Source organism: Phyllobates terribilis, unplaced genomic scaffold (assembly GCF_046119375.1).
Source record: "Phyllobates terribilis strain yellow unplaced genomic scaffold, ASM4611937v1 Scaffold_3__8_contigs__length_932513732, whole genome shotgun sequence".
Classification (NCBI taxonomy): Eukaryota; Metazoa; Chordata; class Amphibia; order Anura; family Dendrobatidae; genus Phyllobates; species Phyllobates terribilis.
The window spans coordinates 892168894-892187497 of NW_027362763.1; the positions used below are offsets into that span (position 1 = coordinate 892168894).

At 43.2% G+C, this 18604-nt stretch overlaps 1 protein-coding gene across 18 annotated transcripts in view; it reads right to left on the minus strand.

The window, feature by feature from the left end:
- Window positions 1-18604, minus strand: part of SYNE1 (spectrin repeat containing nuclear envelope protein 1) — a 613834-nt gene that overhangs the window by 294686 nt on the left and 300544 nt on the right. For all 18 annotated transcript variants that reach the window (XM_073672712.1, XM_073672713.1, XM_073672718.1 and 15 more), the window contains 6 exons: window positions 15418-15582; window positions 14215-14382; window positions 4983-5159; window positions 4392-4532; window positions 3766-3926; window positions 832-982 (listed from right to left, as the gene is read on the minus strand). In XM_073672712.1, the coding sequence (XP_073528813.1) occupies window positions 832-982; window positions 3766-3926; window positions 4392-4532; window positions 4983-5159; window positions 14215-14382; window positions 15418-15582 (963 nt within the window). The remainder of the gene's footprint in view (window positions 1-831; window positions 983-3765; window positions 3927-4391; window positions 4533-4982; window positions 5160-14214; window positions 14383-15417; window positions 15583-18604) is intronic.

The window sequence follows — 18604 nt, forward strand, 5'->3', positions numbered from 1 at the left end:
CCAGAGAGCCATAAGTTTTACTACGTATTTAGAGGAGCGCTATAAGGGCATATTATTTTGTATGTGTAACTGTAGTTTTCATTGCTTCTATTTTGTGGTACATGTGACTTTTACATCACACTTTATTACACACTTTGAGAGGCAAAAAAACAAATAAATAAATCAATTCTACATTTATTTTATTTATTTTTGTAAATAATGTTAAGTGCAATTTCTTTCTGTCAAAATCCTCACATCGCTGTCGACAGCAGAATCTGAGGGGTTAGAGTGCTGAGATCTGAGCTACGTTGGGTCCCAGCACATGAAGCAGGAGCTTAGCCGTGTACAAATGTCTGAAACTGCGGATGGCACTGAACAACTTTACTGCCTGTGCCATTCCTAAATATGGATGTACTTTTAAGCCCACCATATACAAGAGATTGCTGTCGGACGAACAATGCCTTGGCCAATCGTTAGGCTGGATCTCTCATACACAGGGTCACTTGCTTGGCCGCTTACTCTCTATGAGAGAATCGCCACCAAACTGGCGGCAAAATAACTCCAGGACATCTAAAAGATCGGCAGTCAAAAATTGGACATGCCAAATCGATATCTTCCCTAATAGTAAATTGTTCGGGCTTCCCATACACATCGGAGTGTTGGCAGAACTCACCGATATTGGCGGGTTTGGCTGACCTTAGTATGGTCTAATGTGTATAGGGGCCTATACATCCATTAGTGGGAAGGGGTCAGAAGAAAAAAAAAAGGAGAGAAGAGAGAAAAATAGAAAATCTATTGCCTTCTTCAAAACAAAAATCTTTCAAGTATATATGTAATGGTATAAACGTTCACCTGGATGCGTGTAATTTGAAGTTCTGATGAAATATTAGACTGTTCTAGATCTGTTAATTCCTTTTCTCTTGCTGAAATCCACATGGAATGTGCCTCGAAATCATGGTCAAACTTCTCCCAAGTATCTTTAGTTAGCTCCATATTCTTGATGCTTAAAAATAACAAAAACAAAGAAAACAAATATATTTTACACAAAAACAGTACAGACCAAAAGTTTGGACACACCTTCTCATTTAAAGATTTTTCTGTATTTTCATGACTATGAAAATTGTACATTCACACTGAAGGCATCAAAACTATGAATTAACACATGTGGAATTAGATACTTAACAAAAACGTGTGAAACAACTGAAAATATGTCTTATATTCTTGGTTCTTCAAAGTACCCACCTTTTGCTTTGATGACTGCTTTGCAAACTCTTGGCATTCTCTTGATGAGCTTCAAGTGGTAGTCACCGGAAATGGTTTTCACTTCACAGGTGTGCCCTGTGAGGTTTAATTAGTGGGATTTCTTGCCTTATAAATGGGGTTGGGACCATCAGTTGTGTTGTGCAGAAGTCAGGAGGATACACAGCTGATAGTCCTACTGAATAGACTGTTAGAATTTGTATTATGGCAAGAAAAAAGCAGCAAAGTAAAGAAAAACGAGTGGCCATCATTACTTTAAGAAATGAAGGTCAGTCAGTGCGAAAAATTGGGCAAACTTTGAAAGTGTCCCCAAGTGCAGTTGCAAAAACCATTAAGCGCTACAAAGAAACTGGCTCACATGAGGACCGCCCCAGGAAAGGAAGACCAAGAGTCATCTCTGCTTCTGAGGATACGTTTATCCGTGTCACCAGCCTCAGAAATCGCAGGTTAACAGCAGCTCAGATTAGAGACCAGGTCAATGCCACACAGAGTTCTAGCAGCAGACACATCTCTACAACAACTGTTAAGAGGAGACTTTGTGCAGTAGGGCTTCATGGTAAAATAGCTGCTAGGAAAGCACTGCTTAGGACAGGCAACAAGCAGAAGAGACTTGTTTGGGCTAAAGAACACAAGGAATGGACATTAGACCAGTGGAAATCTGTGCTTTGGTCTGATGAGTCCAAATTTGAGATCTTTGGTTCCAACCACCGTGTCTTTGTGCGACGCAGAAAAGGTGAACGGATGGACTCTACATGCCTGGCTCCCACCGTGAAGCATGGAGGAGGTGTGATGGTGTGGGGGTGCTTTGTTGGTGACACTGTTGGGGATTTATTCAAAATTGAAGGCATGCTGAACAAGCATGGCTACCACAGCATCTTGCAGCGGCATGCTATTCCATCCGGTTTGCGTTTAGTTGGACCATCATTTATTTTTCAACAGGACAATGACCTCAAACACACCTCCAGGATGTGTAAGGGCTATTTGACCAAGAGCGAGAGTGATCGGGTGCTACGCCAGATGACCTGGCCTCCACAGTCACCAGACCTGAACCCAATCGAGATGGTTTGGGGTGAGCTGAACCGCAGAGTGAAGGCAAAAAGGCCAACAAGTGCTAAGCATCTTTGGGAACTCCTTCAAGATTGTTGGAAGACCATTTCCGGTGACTACCTCTTGAAGCTCATCAAGAGAATGCCAAGAGTGTGCAAAACAGTCATCAAAGCAAAAGGTAGCTACTTTGAAGAACCTAGAATATGACATATTTTCAGTTGTTTCACACTTTTTTGTTAAGTATCTAATTCCACATGTGTTAATTCATAGTTTTGATGCCTTCAGTGTGAATGTACAATTTTCATAGTCATGAAAATACAGAAAAATCTTTAAATGAGAAGGTGTGTCCAAACTTTTGGTCTGTACTGTATATGAATTTGTACAGTCTGAGTGGCTTTCTGACAGATGGTATTTTCTTTGAAAGTTTTTCCAGAATTTTTGAGGTGTCTTTTACTGGCGTTCTCTGGATGTATTTTCATCTCCATTTGACAATGAAGAAACCAATGGCGTTTTTACAAGCAAAAATACTGCAAAAATGTTCAAAAAGACACCCAGGCATCTTTACAGCCTTCCCATTCACTTGTATTTATAGAGGGTCTCCAGAGTGTAAAATTCCTGAAGAATGGTCAGGTCATAGTGTTTGGAAACCTGAAGAGGTTAAAAGACGTTCAGAAGCCTGAACATATGCGTGGTATGTCGTTTTTACATAGAAATGCACATGTCAGGTGGGCAATGGAGCGGACACACCTGAAAAAGATGTTGCGTGCACATACCCTAAAAAGATCACAGTATGTACTTGTCCAATGTGCATACAAGAGTTACCCATAAAACAAAATGACAACAACCGGGAAGGGAGAAGGGAGAATCACCAAATCTGGCTGCACCTGGATGAGGACAGGAAACATTGCACGGGCCGCCATAGTCTGGGTCGAAGTGGAAATGCCGGAAAAACAAGATTCTCCAGCGATGAAGATGAGGTATGTATAAAACTTCACATTTTATTATAAACTTTAAAAAGCGATATTCTCGGCAAACCACAGATAATCCAACACTTTTCGTAATTAAGCCTTAGTCATGGTGGCTCAACGCCGAAATGCGTTGGTTTACCGAGAATACTGCTTTTTAAAATTTATAATAAAATGTGAAGTTTTATACATATTTCATCTTCATCGTTGGAGAATCTTGTTTTTCCTATAAAACAAAATGGGTGTCCAAAAAATGGGAGACTAAACGGACACTATCTATATGATATCCATTTTTCAAGTACATAGAAAAGTTACAGAGAAAACTGAATTGGGTTTACTTTCTTATTTGCGGACATGAAAAATGTATGCCATATAAATGTCAAAAACCTACATATGGTCAACATGATTTTAGCACATACTGAACACTGTATGGATGAAAAATCATTTGTTTCTATAGGATGCAAATTAATCAGTTTTCTTAAGATCAACTGAACTCAGGCCCAGTCAGCCATACTTTTGAGCCAGGGTCTCCTTAACATGCTTCACATTGTCTTGAATGAATCTGGTCTTCTCCTGCAGGTGGCGCTTGCTCTTATCTCCCAGCTTAATATCAGAGGACTTCTTGACAAGGCTTTCTGCTTGGATCGAGAGATCTTCACTTTGCTTGCAAATCGCCTGTAGAAACAACATAATGTCAAATTACATAAATTCTACGTACATTAAATAAAACATTAAAGGTGTTGTCGAGGATAGGTGTTAACTTGCCGATCGATTGGGTTTCTATCGCTGGGAGTCGCACCAATCGTCAGGAAGGGAACTTTTATCCACATTACAAAATTCAATCTTCTTGGGGCTGATGGAAAAAGTTGAGTGCAGCACTTAGCAGCCCCATAGGGGAGTGAATGGAGGGTAGGTTTCAACTACACACTGCCGTTCCAATCTAACAGGGATAAAAGTGCCACGTTCTGCTGATCGGTGCATGTCCCAGGGGTCAGACCCCCACAGATCAAAATTTTGTCACCAATCCTGTGGACAAACCTTTCTAACGTCCATCTGAACCTAAAATTAAAAAAGTCCTCAAATCCGCCATGAATATCTATAACCACATCTCAAGTTATAGCACAGTGATTTGTCTGCTACCTTTGTCTTCTCCAGTTCAGATGACAAATTCTCCAATGTCCCAAAGTTCAATGGTCGCTCGAGCATAGGCCCCATCTGCTTCAGGTTATGGCCAATGGATTGCTTGCCTGTTTCTATTTGCTCCCAGTTGTGAATTGTTTCCTTTGAAAATATATAGAGACAAAACATTTCTTATATATGGTTGAGAGGCAAAAGCTTCTGCATTCCTTATTTGTGCAAGATGAAATGTGACAGACCCCAAAGGTGTCTTGGAAATGTATGGTGGTGATGAGCTGACAACATAGGGTACTCCAGTCATAGAAAGTGAGGGCATGTGTCTAAGATATACTGTTACTTCCTAATTAAAAGGTGTCCGACCACTGGGAACCACAACAATTGCTGCATCTTCTTGTGAAGCTCTTTCTCCCTATACAGTACTATGGCTCTTGGCCCTTCATCTTTGAGATAGGTGGGAGTCCCCCATTCATCAGCAAGTGATGGCAAATCTAGTGATACACCATGACATGCTACGAGTGGAATATCCTTTTAAGAGTGTTACTGCATTATCCACCTCCTCTGCCTTATGACCTATTCTCCTACATTTGAACTCACCTTTAAGCTTTCTTTCTGCTCAACCATTGCAGTTGCCACTTTGTCCAACTCCGCTTCTATCTTAGTAAAGTCTTCGTGTATGTCTTTGGACAATCCTTTCTTAGCCTGTAACTGTTTGGCCTGAGCAATTTGGACCTGTACATCCTTCTTCTTTGACTGTATTTTCTTTATCTTTTCCTGGCAGAATATAAATATGTTATAAGTTATGACTTAAAGGGGTATTCTGATATTTAGATGAAAAACTATAGGCATCACATTTTCGCCCACTATGTGGGGAATGATTATACGAGAAACTATTGAAACGATTATAAAAGTTTATACTGGTGAATTTTACTCTGTACTCCATACTGTTGATAGGATTCAGGCTTTGTAAATGGGAAGACTCCTTTAAATGTGTTTGCAAAGAACAGCTTGAAAATAAGCAAGAGATATTTTAGTTGGGGAAATTTTATTAGCATTCTGACTGTAAAAAGTTACCTCTACGACAATGTCCTATTGGAGACATAAAAATTAATAAAAAGTGGATTAGTCTGATCTCAGATCAAAGCTGTTCTGCAATCAGCAGATCCCTACAGATCCAGCTAATAAAACACTCTGATCATCTGGTGAAATCACACTTGTTTTGACTAGGGAGATAATCACTATACAACATTAAAATGACCGCCACCTTATTACACTGACAGAGACCTGTCCATATATTAACAGGACGGGTGCCTGTGAGCATGTGTAGTGGGAAGCTCGGCTGCTGTGACCTGCACAACCAGTACTAAGCATCTCCAGGTCACAGCAGCTGTGCTTCCGACTGCACATGCTCACAGGCATCTGTCCGATTAATATTATTAGGACAGGCTTCTGACAGTGTAATAAGGTGTTTAGGAATTTATTTATAATGCCATTTTATTTATATATTTATTTATTTCTATTCTCGGAGAACGCTTTTAAAGGAAATCTGTCACCAGGTTTTTGCCACCTAATCTGTGAGCAGAATAACGTAGAGGAAGAGATCCTGATTCCAGCAATGTGTCACTTACTGGTCTGCGTGCTGTCGTTTTGATAAAATCACTGTTTTATCAGTAGGAGCTTATCATTAGAGGACTAGTAAACATGCTGCCAGAGAGTCAAGCATATTCATGAGCTCTGTATAAATCCGCCCCCACCACCGATTGACAGATTACTGTGTACACTGTGCATAGGAAGAAAGCAGCCAATCCATTGTGTGGGCGGGGTTATACAGAGCTCAGCATTCAGAGAACTGCTAGATCTGCAGCAGAGAAAATGATAATTACTTACCGGTAATTTGAATTTCCTGAAACCCATGACAGCACCAGAGAGAGAGTGGGATCCACCCCTATTTCTGGACAGGAAGCCAAGAGCACAATATAAAAAGGCAACTCCCACTTCCTCCTTCAATGTGGCTTCCAGGAAGTCAAGTAGGAGTCACCAAACCTATAATTATTATTGTTATTATTTATACATTCACTCAGACCCATTCTTCATTGTAAAAAGAGAAGATTGAAAACCATCAACCAAAAGCCAGAGGGAGGGAAAATTAGGGTGCTGACATGGGTTTCAGGAAAAGTAATTATAATTTTTCCCCTCACCCATGACAGCACCATGGAGAGACGATGATAAAGGAATCCTCTAAAAGAGAGGGACAACCCATGTAGGATTTAACACCTGAAGAAAGATCCCTGGAATGCCCCAGTTCAACTGATAGTGTTTCAGGAAGGAAGATTGTGAAAGTTTTAGATATCATTCAAGATCATGACTATCAAATTGGAGCTCCAGCAAGATAGCGCCAACCAGAGTAAAAGAAAAAGTAATTTTTTACTTTTTACAACAACTTCTCCCTTTTTTTTATTATAAGATAGAGAGGAACTATATTTATAAACTTCACTTATGTATGGTTGGTTACCTTCCTCGGGTTTTTAATTAGATATCCTGTATCATTAAATCACCTAACCAACAACTGGAGTATATAGAAACTGGTACTAAACCTAGCATGTTGATAGAAGCAGGGATTTAAGTAATTCAAGGGCCCTGGTAACTTTAACAAGGCCTTGACTAGGGACTCTACCCCAATATTGACCTTTTCTATTGACGGCCCCACCAAGGCCAGATCTGGACCATAAGACACTCGTCTAGTGTCAAAGATCATCTGATGGTTCAACATCTACTTAACACTATGTTATGAAGTGTAAATTTAGCCTCCCAGAATGCCAAAGGGTTTCCAAAAACCAGCCGGAATATCAAATACTTTATTATAATCCAACTAACTTTTTTTATTCCCTTTTCCCGTGTTTAAGGTGTAACGTTAAGTTCTCCTAAGAAATGTATTTAAGCCGAAACGGACACTTACAGTTCGCTATTCCCATCTTGGGGAATTTCTGGTTATTGTATCCTAGCCATGTACTAAGAGCTGATACAACCAGAACAAGCAAAAAAAGAGATCTGAGTGATTTCATATAAGAAAAAGTCCCCATCCACCACCATTCATGTAGGGATGATAGGATTTATCCTATTCTCTACAATGGCATCAATCTACAACTTAAGTGGATGCTAATAATGCAATACAACCATGAAGATTGTTAGTTGAAAACAGTTTGAATGCAAAACAGATTAGATATTTGAGCAAATGAAAAACCCCAGAAAGCCAATTGATAACCATCACCTGATTCAACATTTTTTTTATTTCTCCCCTAAGGAAGCGACCCAATCAGAAAGATATAGATCTCATGTGGTATTGGGCAAATCTCAGATGGTCTTAAACCAAGGTATTAGGACCCCATACCGTCAACCATGTACTTTATGGACGTATCATCCTGTGCTGGAGAGATCAGAAGGGTATTACCTCAGTTCGAAGGCATTTGTCTTATCTAGTGAAGATATTCCCTCTTCCCCACAGGAGTCTCACAGGTAAGGAGACATTTTAACTCATTAATAGATTCCTCCCCTTATAGATTACAGAGTTGCCGTTTCATCACTCCAAAAGCAAATTAACTGGATATTTAACTAACTCACTAGTTGATTGAATCTACCAGTTTGATGATTTCAATCTTGAAATACTTATTGGGTATAATGGCTCCACCGACTTAAATTCCCATGAGTCCATTTTCCAACTCCAACCAGGAGGATGCACTGGTTTTGCAATATTTTTACCAGATCCGTTATAATAATGTCTGTAGTGCCATGCCATTTATTAGGAGGAGAGACTGGAATAACTCATACCTCCATTAGGAGGGCAGACCGGTATAGTGCAGCTCCATTTGGCACAATAAAGTTCACTTTACCACTTCATACCATGAGGTATGAAGTGGTAATTTGGCTTAATTGGTGGTTTATCCGTTTTTTAATCTTCCTGTAATAGTCTTCAGAGTGCCTTTGGGATACACCATGCTAATCTAGGCCGTGTTCCCCCTCTGGAATGTCCTTATGGATATTTCTACCCCGGGGATACACTGCTCTAACTAGGCCATGTCCCCTATCCAGAGATGCTGTACCGGCTTTGGTCCTCCGTGAATCCACCGTGCCATACCAGGCCGTGTTCCCCTCGCCGAAAGTGAAGGCTGCTGTTCCGTCACTCTTAATCCTCAGGGAGGGTGAACTGAACTGTCTTAGCAGTCCATCTTATGACATCAGACCGGCAGGATCGACTGGACTTATACTGGTTCTGTTCAGCCTAGCTATGCCTAAGCTACTGAACCCCTAGAAGGATAACCTGGAACCAACTGAGATGCCAACCAGTCCAAGTCATGACCCCAGCCCTAAAAACTGGACTTACACAACTGTGACCCATTTCAACAGGAAGGATAACTGGGATCTAGATGTTAAATGCAGACCAGTCCAATAAGCTATCCAAGTAAAAGGGATTTACTATAATCTGTTGGAACCACCAACTACCTCAGGGCTGTAATTTATTAAGGCCCCTCCTTGCTGTTTAGTAGAATCATCACAAACTGACAGCATTATTCAAGAGCCATCTTTTTCAATATCAGCAGTATTGCCAGTAAAGGGTAGTGACGCTTTGAGACAGTAGTGAAAACCGATCTACAAGCCCCAAGTAGGCAGGCTAACCGGGCAAAAGCCACGGCTGCCAACAAAGTACATACCACTGAAAGTCATACTCCAGCGAAGACCCCACTAAGTCACGCTGTGAGGGAGAGACAGCCAAGGAAAATCCTAGACCTAAGGTGACAGGTTTTCCACAACTATGAACTGGCCCGAAAACCTTCAGGCAGGCCAAAACATCAGATATGAGGTGACATCCATCAGATGAGGTTATACCCTAGGCGACAAGTCCCACATACGAAATGAGGCCATGCCCGAGTCGGCAGGCCCAACACACAAGACCTGAGGCCAGATATGAGACAACAGGCCCCACACCCAAGATATGCAGCTGCAGCAGCCATGAGGCATCAGGTTCAATACACAAGCCATGAGGCAGCAGCCATGAGGCAACAGATTCAATACACAAGCCATGAGACGGCAGCCATGAGACAACAGGTTCAATACACAAGCCATGAGGCGGCAGCCATGAGGCAACAGGTTCGATACACAAGCCATGAGGTGGCAGCCATGACGCAACAGGTTCGATACACTAGCCATGAGGCGGCAGCCATGAGGCAACAGGTTCGATACACTAGCCATGAGGCAACAGGTTCAATACACAAGCCATGAGATGGCAGCCATGAGGCAACAGGTTCAATACACAAGTCATGAGGCGGCAGCCATAAGGTAACAGGTTCAATGAACAAGCCATGAGGCAACAGGTTAAATACACAAGCCATGAGGTGGCAGCCATGAGGCGACAGGTTCAATACATAAGCCATGACACGGCAGCCATGAGGCGACAGGTTCAATAGACAAGCCATGAGGCGGCAGCCATGAGGCGACAGGTTCAATCACAAACCATGAGGCGACAGGTTCTATACACAAGCCATGCGGCAGCAGCCATGAGATGACAGGCTCAATACAAAAGCCATGAGGCGGCAGCCATGAAGCGACAGGTTCAATACACAATCCATGAGGCGGCAGCCATGAGGCGACAGGTTCAATATAGAAGCCATGAGGCGGCAGCCATGAGGTGACAGGTTTAATACAAAAGCCATGAGGCGACATGCTCAATACACAAGCCATGAGGCGTCAGCCATGAGTCAACAGGTTCGATACACAAGCCATGAGCCGGCAGCCATGAGGCAACAGGTTCAATAAACAAGCCATGACGCGGCAGCCATGAGGCGACAGGTTCAATACACAATACATGAGGCGGCAGCCATGAGGCGACAGGTTCAATACATAAGCCATGAGGTGACAGGTTCTATACACAAGCCATGAGGTGGCAGCCATGAGATGACAGGTTCAATACACAAGCCATGAGGAGGCAGCCATGAGGCGACAGGTTCAATACACAAGCAATGAGGCGGCAGCCATGAGGCGACAGATTCAATACACAAGCCATGAGGCGACATGTTCAATACACAAGCCTTGAGGCGGCAGCCATGAGGCAACAGGTTCAATACACAAGCTGTGAGGCGGCAGCCATGACGTGACAGGTTCAATACACAAGCTGTGAGGTGGCAGCCATGAGGTGACAGGTTCAATACACAAGCTATGAGGCGGCAGCCATGAGGCAACATGTTCAATACACAAGCCATGAGGCGACAGGTTCAATACACAAGCCATGAGGCGACAGGTTCAATACACAAGCCATGAGGCAGCAGCCATGAGGAAACAGGTTTAATACTCAAGCCATTCGGTGGCAGCCATGAGGCAACAGGTTCGATACACAAGCCATTAGGAGGCAGCCATGAGGCGACAGGTTCAATACACAAGCCATGAGGCGGCAGCCATGAAGCAACAGGTTCAATACACAAGCAATGAGGCGTCAGCCATGAGGAAACAGGTTCGATACACAAGCCATGAGGCAACAGGTTCATTACACAAGCCATGAGGCAGCAGCCATGAGGCAACAGGTTCAATACACAAGCCATGACGCGGCAGCCATGAGACGACAGATTCAATACACAAGCCATGAGGCGGCAGCCATGAGGCGACAGGTTCAATACACAAGCCATGAGACGACAGGTTCAATACACAAGCCATGAGGCGGCAGCCATGAGGCGACATGTTCAATACACAAGCCTTGAGGCGGCAGCCATGAGACGACAGGTTCAATACACAAGCCATGAGGCGGCAGCCATGAGACGACAGGTTCACTACACAAGCCATGAGGTGGCAGCCATGAGACAACAGGTTAAATACACAAGCCATTTGGTGGCAGCCATGATGCAACAGGTTCAATACACAAGCCATGAGGCGACATGTTCAAAACACAAGCCATGAGGCGACATGTTCAAAACACAAGCCATGAGGCGACATGTTCAAAACACAAGCCATGAGGCGACATGTTCAATACACAAGCCATGAGGCGGCAGCCATGAGGCAACCGGTTCAATACACAAGTCATGAGGCGGCAGCCATGAGGCAACAGGTTCGATACACAAGCCATTAGGAGGCAGCCATGAGGCGACAGGTTCAATACACAAGCCATGAGGCGGCAGCCATGAGGCAACAGGTTCAATACACAAGCCATGAGGCAGCAGCCATGAGGAAACAGGTTTATTACTCAAGCCATTAGGAGGCAGCCATGAGGCGACAAGTTCAATACACAAGCCATGAGGTGGCAGCCATGAGGCAACAGGTTCAATACACAAGCCATGAGGCAGCAGCCATGAGGCAACAGGTTCAATACACAAGCCATGAGGCGGCAGCCATGAGGCAACAGGTTCAATACACCAACCATGAGGCGGTAGCCATCAGGCAACAGGTTCAATACACAAACCATGAGGCAGCAGCCATGAGGAAACAGGTTTATTACTCAAGCCATTAGGAGGCAGCCATGAGGCGACAGGTTCAATACACAAGCCATGAGGCGGCAGCCATGAGGCAACAGGTTCAATACACAAGCCATGAGGTGGCAGCCATGAGACTACAGGTTCACTACACAAGCCATGAGGTGGCAGCCATGAGACAACAGGTTAAATACGCAAGCCATTTGGCGGCAGCCATGATGCAACAGGTTCAATACACAAGCCATGAGGCGACATGTTCAAAACACAAGCCATGAGGCGACATGTTCAAAACACAAGCCATGAGGCGACATGTTCAAAACACAAGCCATGAGGCGACATGTTCAAAACACAAGCCATGAGGCGGCAGCCATGAAGCAACCGGTTCAATACACAAGCCATGAGGCAGCAGCCATGAGGGAAAAAGGTTTAATACTCAAGCCATTAGGCGGCAGCCATGAGGCAACAGGCTCGATACACAAGCCATTAGGAGGCAGCCATGAGGCAACAGGTTCAATACACAAGCCATGAGGCGGCAGCCATGAGGCAACAGGTTCAATACACAAGCCATGAGGCAGCAGCCATGAGGAAACAGGTTTATTACTCAAGCCATTAGGAGGCAGCCATGAGGCGACAAGTTCAATACACAAGCCATGAGGCGGCAGCCATGAGGCAACAGGTTCAATACACAAGCCATGAGGCAGCAGCCATGAGGCAACAGGTTCAATACACAAGCCATGAGGCGGCAGCCATGAGGCAACAGGTTCAATACACCAACCATGAGGCGGTAGCCATCAGGCAACAGGTTCAATACACAAACCATGAGGCAGCAGCCATGAGGAAACAGGTTTATTACTCAAGCCATTAGGAGGCAGCCATGAGGCGACAGGTTCAATACACAAGCCATGAGGCGGCAGCCATGAGGCAACAGGTTCAATACACAAGCCATGAGGTGGCAGCCATGAGACGACAGGTTCACTACACAAGCCATGAGGTGGCAGCCATGAGACAACAGGTTAAATACGCAAGCCATTTGGCGGCAGCAATGATGCAACAGGTTCAATACACAAGCCATGAGGCGACATGTTCAAAACACAAGCCATGAGGCGACATGTTCAAAACACAAGCCATGAGGCGACATGTTCAAAACACAAGCCATGAGGCGGCAGCCATGAAGCAACCGGTTCAATACACAAGCCATGAGGCAGCAGCCATGAGGGAAAAAGGTTTAATACTCAAGCCATTAGGCGGCAGCCATGAGGCAACAGGTTCGATACACAAGTCATTAGGAGGCAGCCATGAGGCAACAGGTTCAATACACAAGCCATGAGGCGGCAGCCATGAGGCAACAGGTTCAATACACAAGCCATGAGGCAGCAACCATGAGGAAACAGGTTTATTACTCAAGCCATTAGGAGGCAGCCATGAGGCGACAGGTTCAATACACAAGCCATGAGGCGGTAGCCATGAGGCAACAGATTCAATACACAAGCCATGAGGCGGCAGCCATAATACACCAACCAGGAGGCGGTAGCCATCAGGCAACAGGTTCAATACACAAACCATGAGGCAGCAGCCATGAGGCAACAGGTTGAATACACAAACCATGAGGCGGCAGCCATGAGGCAACAGGCTCAATACACCAACCATGAGGCGGTAGCCATCAGGCAAACGACAAGTTAATAAGAATTGACCACAGGATCTGTTAACAAGACAGATTCCTTAGTCAACTAAGCCACAGCTTAACAAAAAAAAAACAGGAAACCAAGAAATTAGAGAATCACTAGGCCCCAGAGCTACTGAAACACAAGGCCTTTGGCCAGACACCAACCATATGTAGGTCCGGAAGCATTAAATATAGATCCCCCCAGACTGATGTTAGCAATTCAGCACCCGACTTCTTACTAAAGGTTGCTATAGACAGTCCATTTTGTTCCATAATTCATGGCTGCTCCTGCCGTGTACTCAAGGCTCCTACATCCAGGACAGGAAACCACATTGAAGGAGGAAGTGGGAGTTGCCTTTTTATATTGTGCTCTTTGCTTTCTGTCCAGAAGTAGGGGTGGATCCCATTCTCTCAGGAGCTGTCATGGGTGAGGGGAAAAACAGGGATTTTATCAAAATGGCAGAAAGCAAACCAGTGACACATCGCTGGGATCAGGGTCTATGCCCCTACATTGTGCTGCTCTGAGATGGAGTAGCAAAAACCTGGTGACAGATTCCCTTTAATGTAAGTCTGCAGCTGTAGCTGTCAACATCTTAAAACATATCCTTTCTCCCTATGGTCTGCATCAGCAGTAGAATTACTAGAAGCAATGGTGTGGGACATGAATGGTAAAAAATAGCTTCATGTGAAGATTCCACTTATTTGTATGCATTTATACCTCATAAATAATAAGCAGCTCCTGGGCCTCCTCAAAGCTTTCTGTGTTCAGTATCTTCTCAGCTTCTGACCGTACATCTTCTGAGCTAGTGAGTATCTCACTGAGCACACTCCTTACTTCTTCCTTGTACTGCACACAATCTCCAACAGTACCCAGGATCTTGTCAGCCTGTGAACCAAGAAGAAGCATTTAACTAGTCAAAATGTGCTGAACAACTGCAGACAAGATTACACCTAGAAACGCTGGATACTTCATGCTGCAAAAATTGTTTCCACCAGACCTACAAATAGAAAAATAAATTACAGCAACAATACAAACTCCATACATTAAATCAATATTTTAGACCAGGTGAGGCAGGTGTACTTACTTTAAAAATCTATGTCAGAAGGGCTGTATACTCCTTGTAAGAAAATTAGCATTTTACTGATTCAGCTAAAGAATGAGAGAGTTCACGAGTCCAAGTGTGTTGAATCTCAGCCCATCTAGCCTTACTGACAACTGCAGCTGGTACTGAGCAGTCAGCAGTAGTAAGGAGGAGGGACACTGAGGAGCTGTCAATTAGGCTTGGTGAAAGAGATTGACTAAAACTATCAAAAAGGATTATATAGCCATACTGACATAGATTATCAATGTATGGCGGATGTCATATGCTCCGATTGCTGCTGTAAATCTCTTAAATGCTGCTATCAATCTCTGGCAGTGGACTTTAGGGCACAAAGATCTGAGGCACCCCATTTATGCTGAAGGACCCCATGGCTGCCATCGTAGCGCTCCTGTGAAGCTGGGCCTCATGAGAGATTGTAATTTTACCTATATAAAGCAATATGGTTGCACTGCCATAGACAGCTAAAATTAAGGATGTATTGCAATATCTAGAAAAAGAGATCAGACTCTTCACAGGTTCAAGTCACCTAAGGGAACTAAAGGAGAAAAAAAGTAATAATATTTAATATTTTTCATATTTAAAAATAGAAAATATTTGAATCAACTGCTACGGTGGAGCAAGAGTGGAGCAATAGCTTCACAGCGCACTAAACAGGGACTGCACTAAAGTTCTGGATGGAAGTAGTCCAAAGGCTTCCAGAACAGCTATGCCATAACCACCGGCTTCTATAATGCTGATGCACTATTTAACCTTCTAAGTAAGAAACAGATTTAAAAAGCAATGTCATTCCATCAGTACTAGTTTAATGTACCCCTTACCTCATTGATAGAGTCCACCAGTGCTTTCAGATCAGTAGATACTTTGGATAGATTACTGCTTTGCTTTTTCACTTCTGTCTCAACTGCAACTCCTATAAGTGCACGCAGCCTTTCTTTTAGATACCCAAGTTCATCTTCTTGTTTCACTGCATCACGTCTGATCTCCTATAACATCACAGAGCAAAGTTTGATTTGCATATACTTCCTGCTCCATCTGAACAGACGTGGTCACTGCAGTCAATCCCGAGTAAAATACGGTGACCAACAGTTCATCACTAAGGTCGGTGATTGGCTGCAGTGGTTACATGTCAAACAGAACAAGTGATAGGATGGAGAGGCAGGGAACTAATAAGGTGAGGTCCTTTATTATTTTACACTCATCAAAGCAGTTTTTGATTATTTAAGTAAGTGACCCGACAAACCCATTAACCCTTTTAAACTAAGGTATTTGAAGTGAACTAATTTAAAATATTTAAAACATAAATATATTCAGATTTTTCTCAAATTAATAAATAGGAGACAAAATAATACAAACCCATATCTTTTTTCTACAAATATATTTATACAAAAAATGCAAAAACTACCAGAAGAAACTGTAAAACACCCCTTTAAAACATGGCAAATTGTTTGCAGAAAACAGGCTCATATAATTAATATAGTGTACACATTGAAGAAATAATAAATTAATATCAAGAAAGGTGACTGCAAGCTATAAAAACAAGATATGATAATCCAAAGTAGTCACAAAATCCAACCAAATTCATATACTGTATATACACAAAACAGACTTGTGAACAGCTATGATCAAATATATATAGGATGCCAATCATAATCCATATGTCATGGATGTGTCAGGTGTGACAGACAGTCCCTCTGGATCCGGCTGTAGAAGGTCCCTGTGCTTGGCATTGCAGACGCATTCTTGATCCTCTCATCTCTGTAGTATAGTAATATCCTTCTCCTTTTAGGACCCAGCAGCGACCTCCACCTTCTGTTGCTAATTGACACACCCTTGCCTAGTAGTTAAAGAAGTTGTCCACTACTTTATATGAACCCCCCAATGTATCCCCCCGGGGCCCGAAGTGTTTTTGTAAATACCTTGCGGTACCTTTTCTGCCTCTGAGTGGCGCTATCACTGGCCGATCAGAGGCATCACGTGACCCATCACTGATGTCACATCAAGTGAGGCGTGACATCAGTGACGCGCTTCCTGCGGTGGACGTTGGGCTGTGGGCGGAGTTACCCCGTGCGTCACACCCAGCATCCACAGTGCATTTTCCCAGTGAATGAGGAGAGGGAGAGCATGCGGTGGATGCCGGGTGTGACAAGCGGGGTAACCACGCCCACAACCCAGCAGCCACTGGTGGAAGAGGGACCCTTGGCTGTAGCCTGGACATTTCGTGACGTCAGCGGATGTCAGAGCCGGCTGCAGCCGGGGGTCACATGATGCCTGTGAGTGGCCAGTGATAGCACCGCTCACAGGCAGAAAAGGCACCACAAGGTATTTAGAGAAACACTTATAGGCCCTGGGGGAATACATTGGGGGATCATATAAAGTAGTGGACAACCCCTTTAAATACTCTCAGTTTCTCCAGAGAGTCGCCGGTGATAGTTCTATGGACCTCTGTGCAGGCATGGAGTACTAGCAGTTAGTTAGACTCGTCTTTGGTGCCCTTGGAAGACAGTTTGCGTTATTTCTTTGGAGTCTGCTCAAGCTAAGTGTATCCCCTTTGTTTGTTTACCTTGTTGTCTTTAGTTTGTAGTGGGGTCTGACTAGTGCTCAACCTGTCCCCTCTCTATCTAGGGCCAAGCTCTAGGGACATTTAGGGCTTAGGTTCCTGCTCGGCGATAGGTGTGGAACCTATATAGGGACGATAGGGTAGGCAGGGTGATATTAGATCTGCCTAGGGGTCTCCACTCCCCCTTTCCCTAGTTGTTGGGCTCCCTTCCCCCTCTTCCCGTCATTTTACACTTATTCCTTCCCTCACCTTGGATGACACCATGCCAGCCAAACAACACACTGTCCAGTACATCATCACGTTTCACATTTTGCTTTGTCAAGGGTTACAGGTCTATTTTGCATATATAGCATTTGAATTTGGTTGGTTTGTGTGATTGCCTTGGATTATCAGATCTTTTTCATTTTTATAACTTAGAGTCACCTTCCTTGATATTTAGATATTATTTCATTAATATGTATACTATATTAATTAAAATGAGCCTTATTTCTGCAATTTGTCATGCCGTCCCAAATGTTTTTTTAATGAGGTGTTTTACAGTTAGTTCTTCTGTTGTGTTTTTTGTATAACTATATTTGCAGAATAAAGATATTGGTTTATATTATTTTATCTCATATTTATTCAATTGAGTATAAGCAGAATGTATGTAGGTTCTAATTTCATTTATTATCTGGCACTGCTTCATACCTATGAATCTCTAGTAATGTGGTTTCTGGTTTCAGATGGTTTACTGCTTTAGGCTTTCACTTTTTAGAGTTTACCTCTTCTTATACAGAAGGTGCTGAAGCCTGCTTTGTAATCATATTTTTAAATCCCTTTCCTTAGTGATCTGGTGTTCAATAGCGGCATGTACCGGCGGTGGTCCTGGCTGTCCCCTAAATTTCCATCTCCAGCATTGTATTTGTGACTCAGTATACATTTACTGAACCGTCAATTGTCTCATATCGTCACCTAGCAGACAACCTCTGTTCGGCAGTTCTGGCTTTACAAACTCAAAATGGATACTGGTCAATCAGCCCATATAGCAGGTTACTTCAAAGTTTTCACCGTTTGATCTGCACCTACTGCTGTGCTGATTTAGATTAGTGTTCCTCAATAGTTAAATTTTTTTGTACCCATCTGTACTCATGGCCTTTCCATGTGGCATACTGATCACTTATTTCACTAGCACGTTATATTCCTTATCTCATGCCCCTTGATGTTTAGATGAGCCTCTAGCCCCACTCCCTCCGGAAACTTGACAATGGTGTAGAAGGTAAACATCTCGAAACAAAGTTATGTCTTGTTAAACAGATTTTAAAAAATTACTGATCACCTCATGGAAAACTTTATATAAATTTGAGAAATGTTTTGGATTTTAGTCTCACTTTCATAATTAGGAAAGCAAAAAAAAACCTGTCTAATTTAGTAATGAAAGGTCTGACACTTAAAGAAAAAGAGGCTTAAAA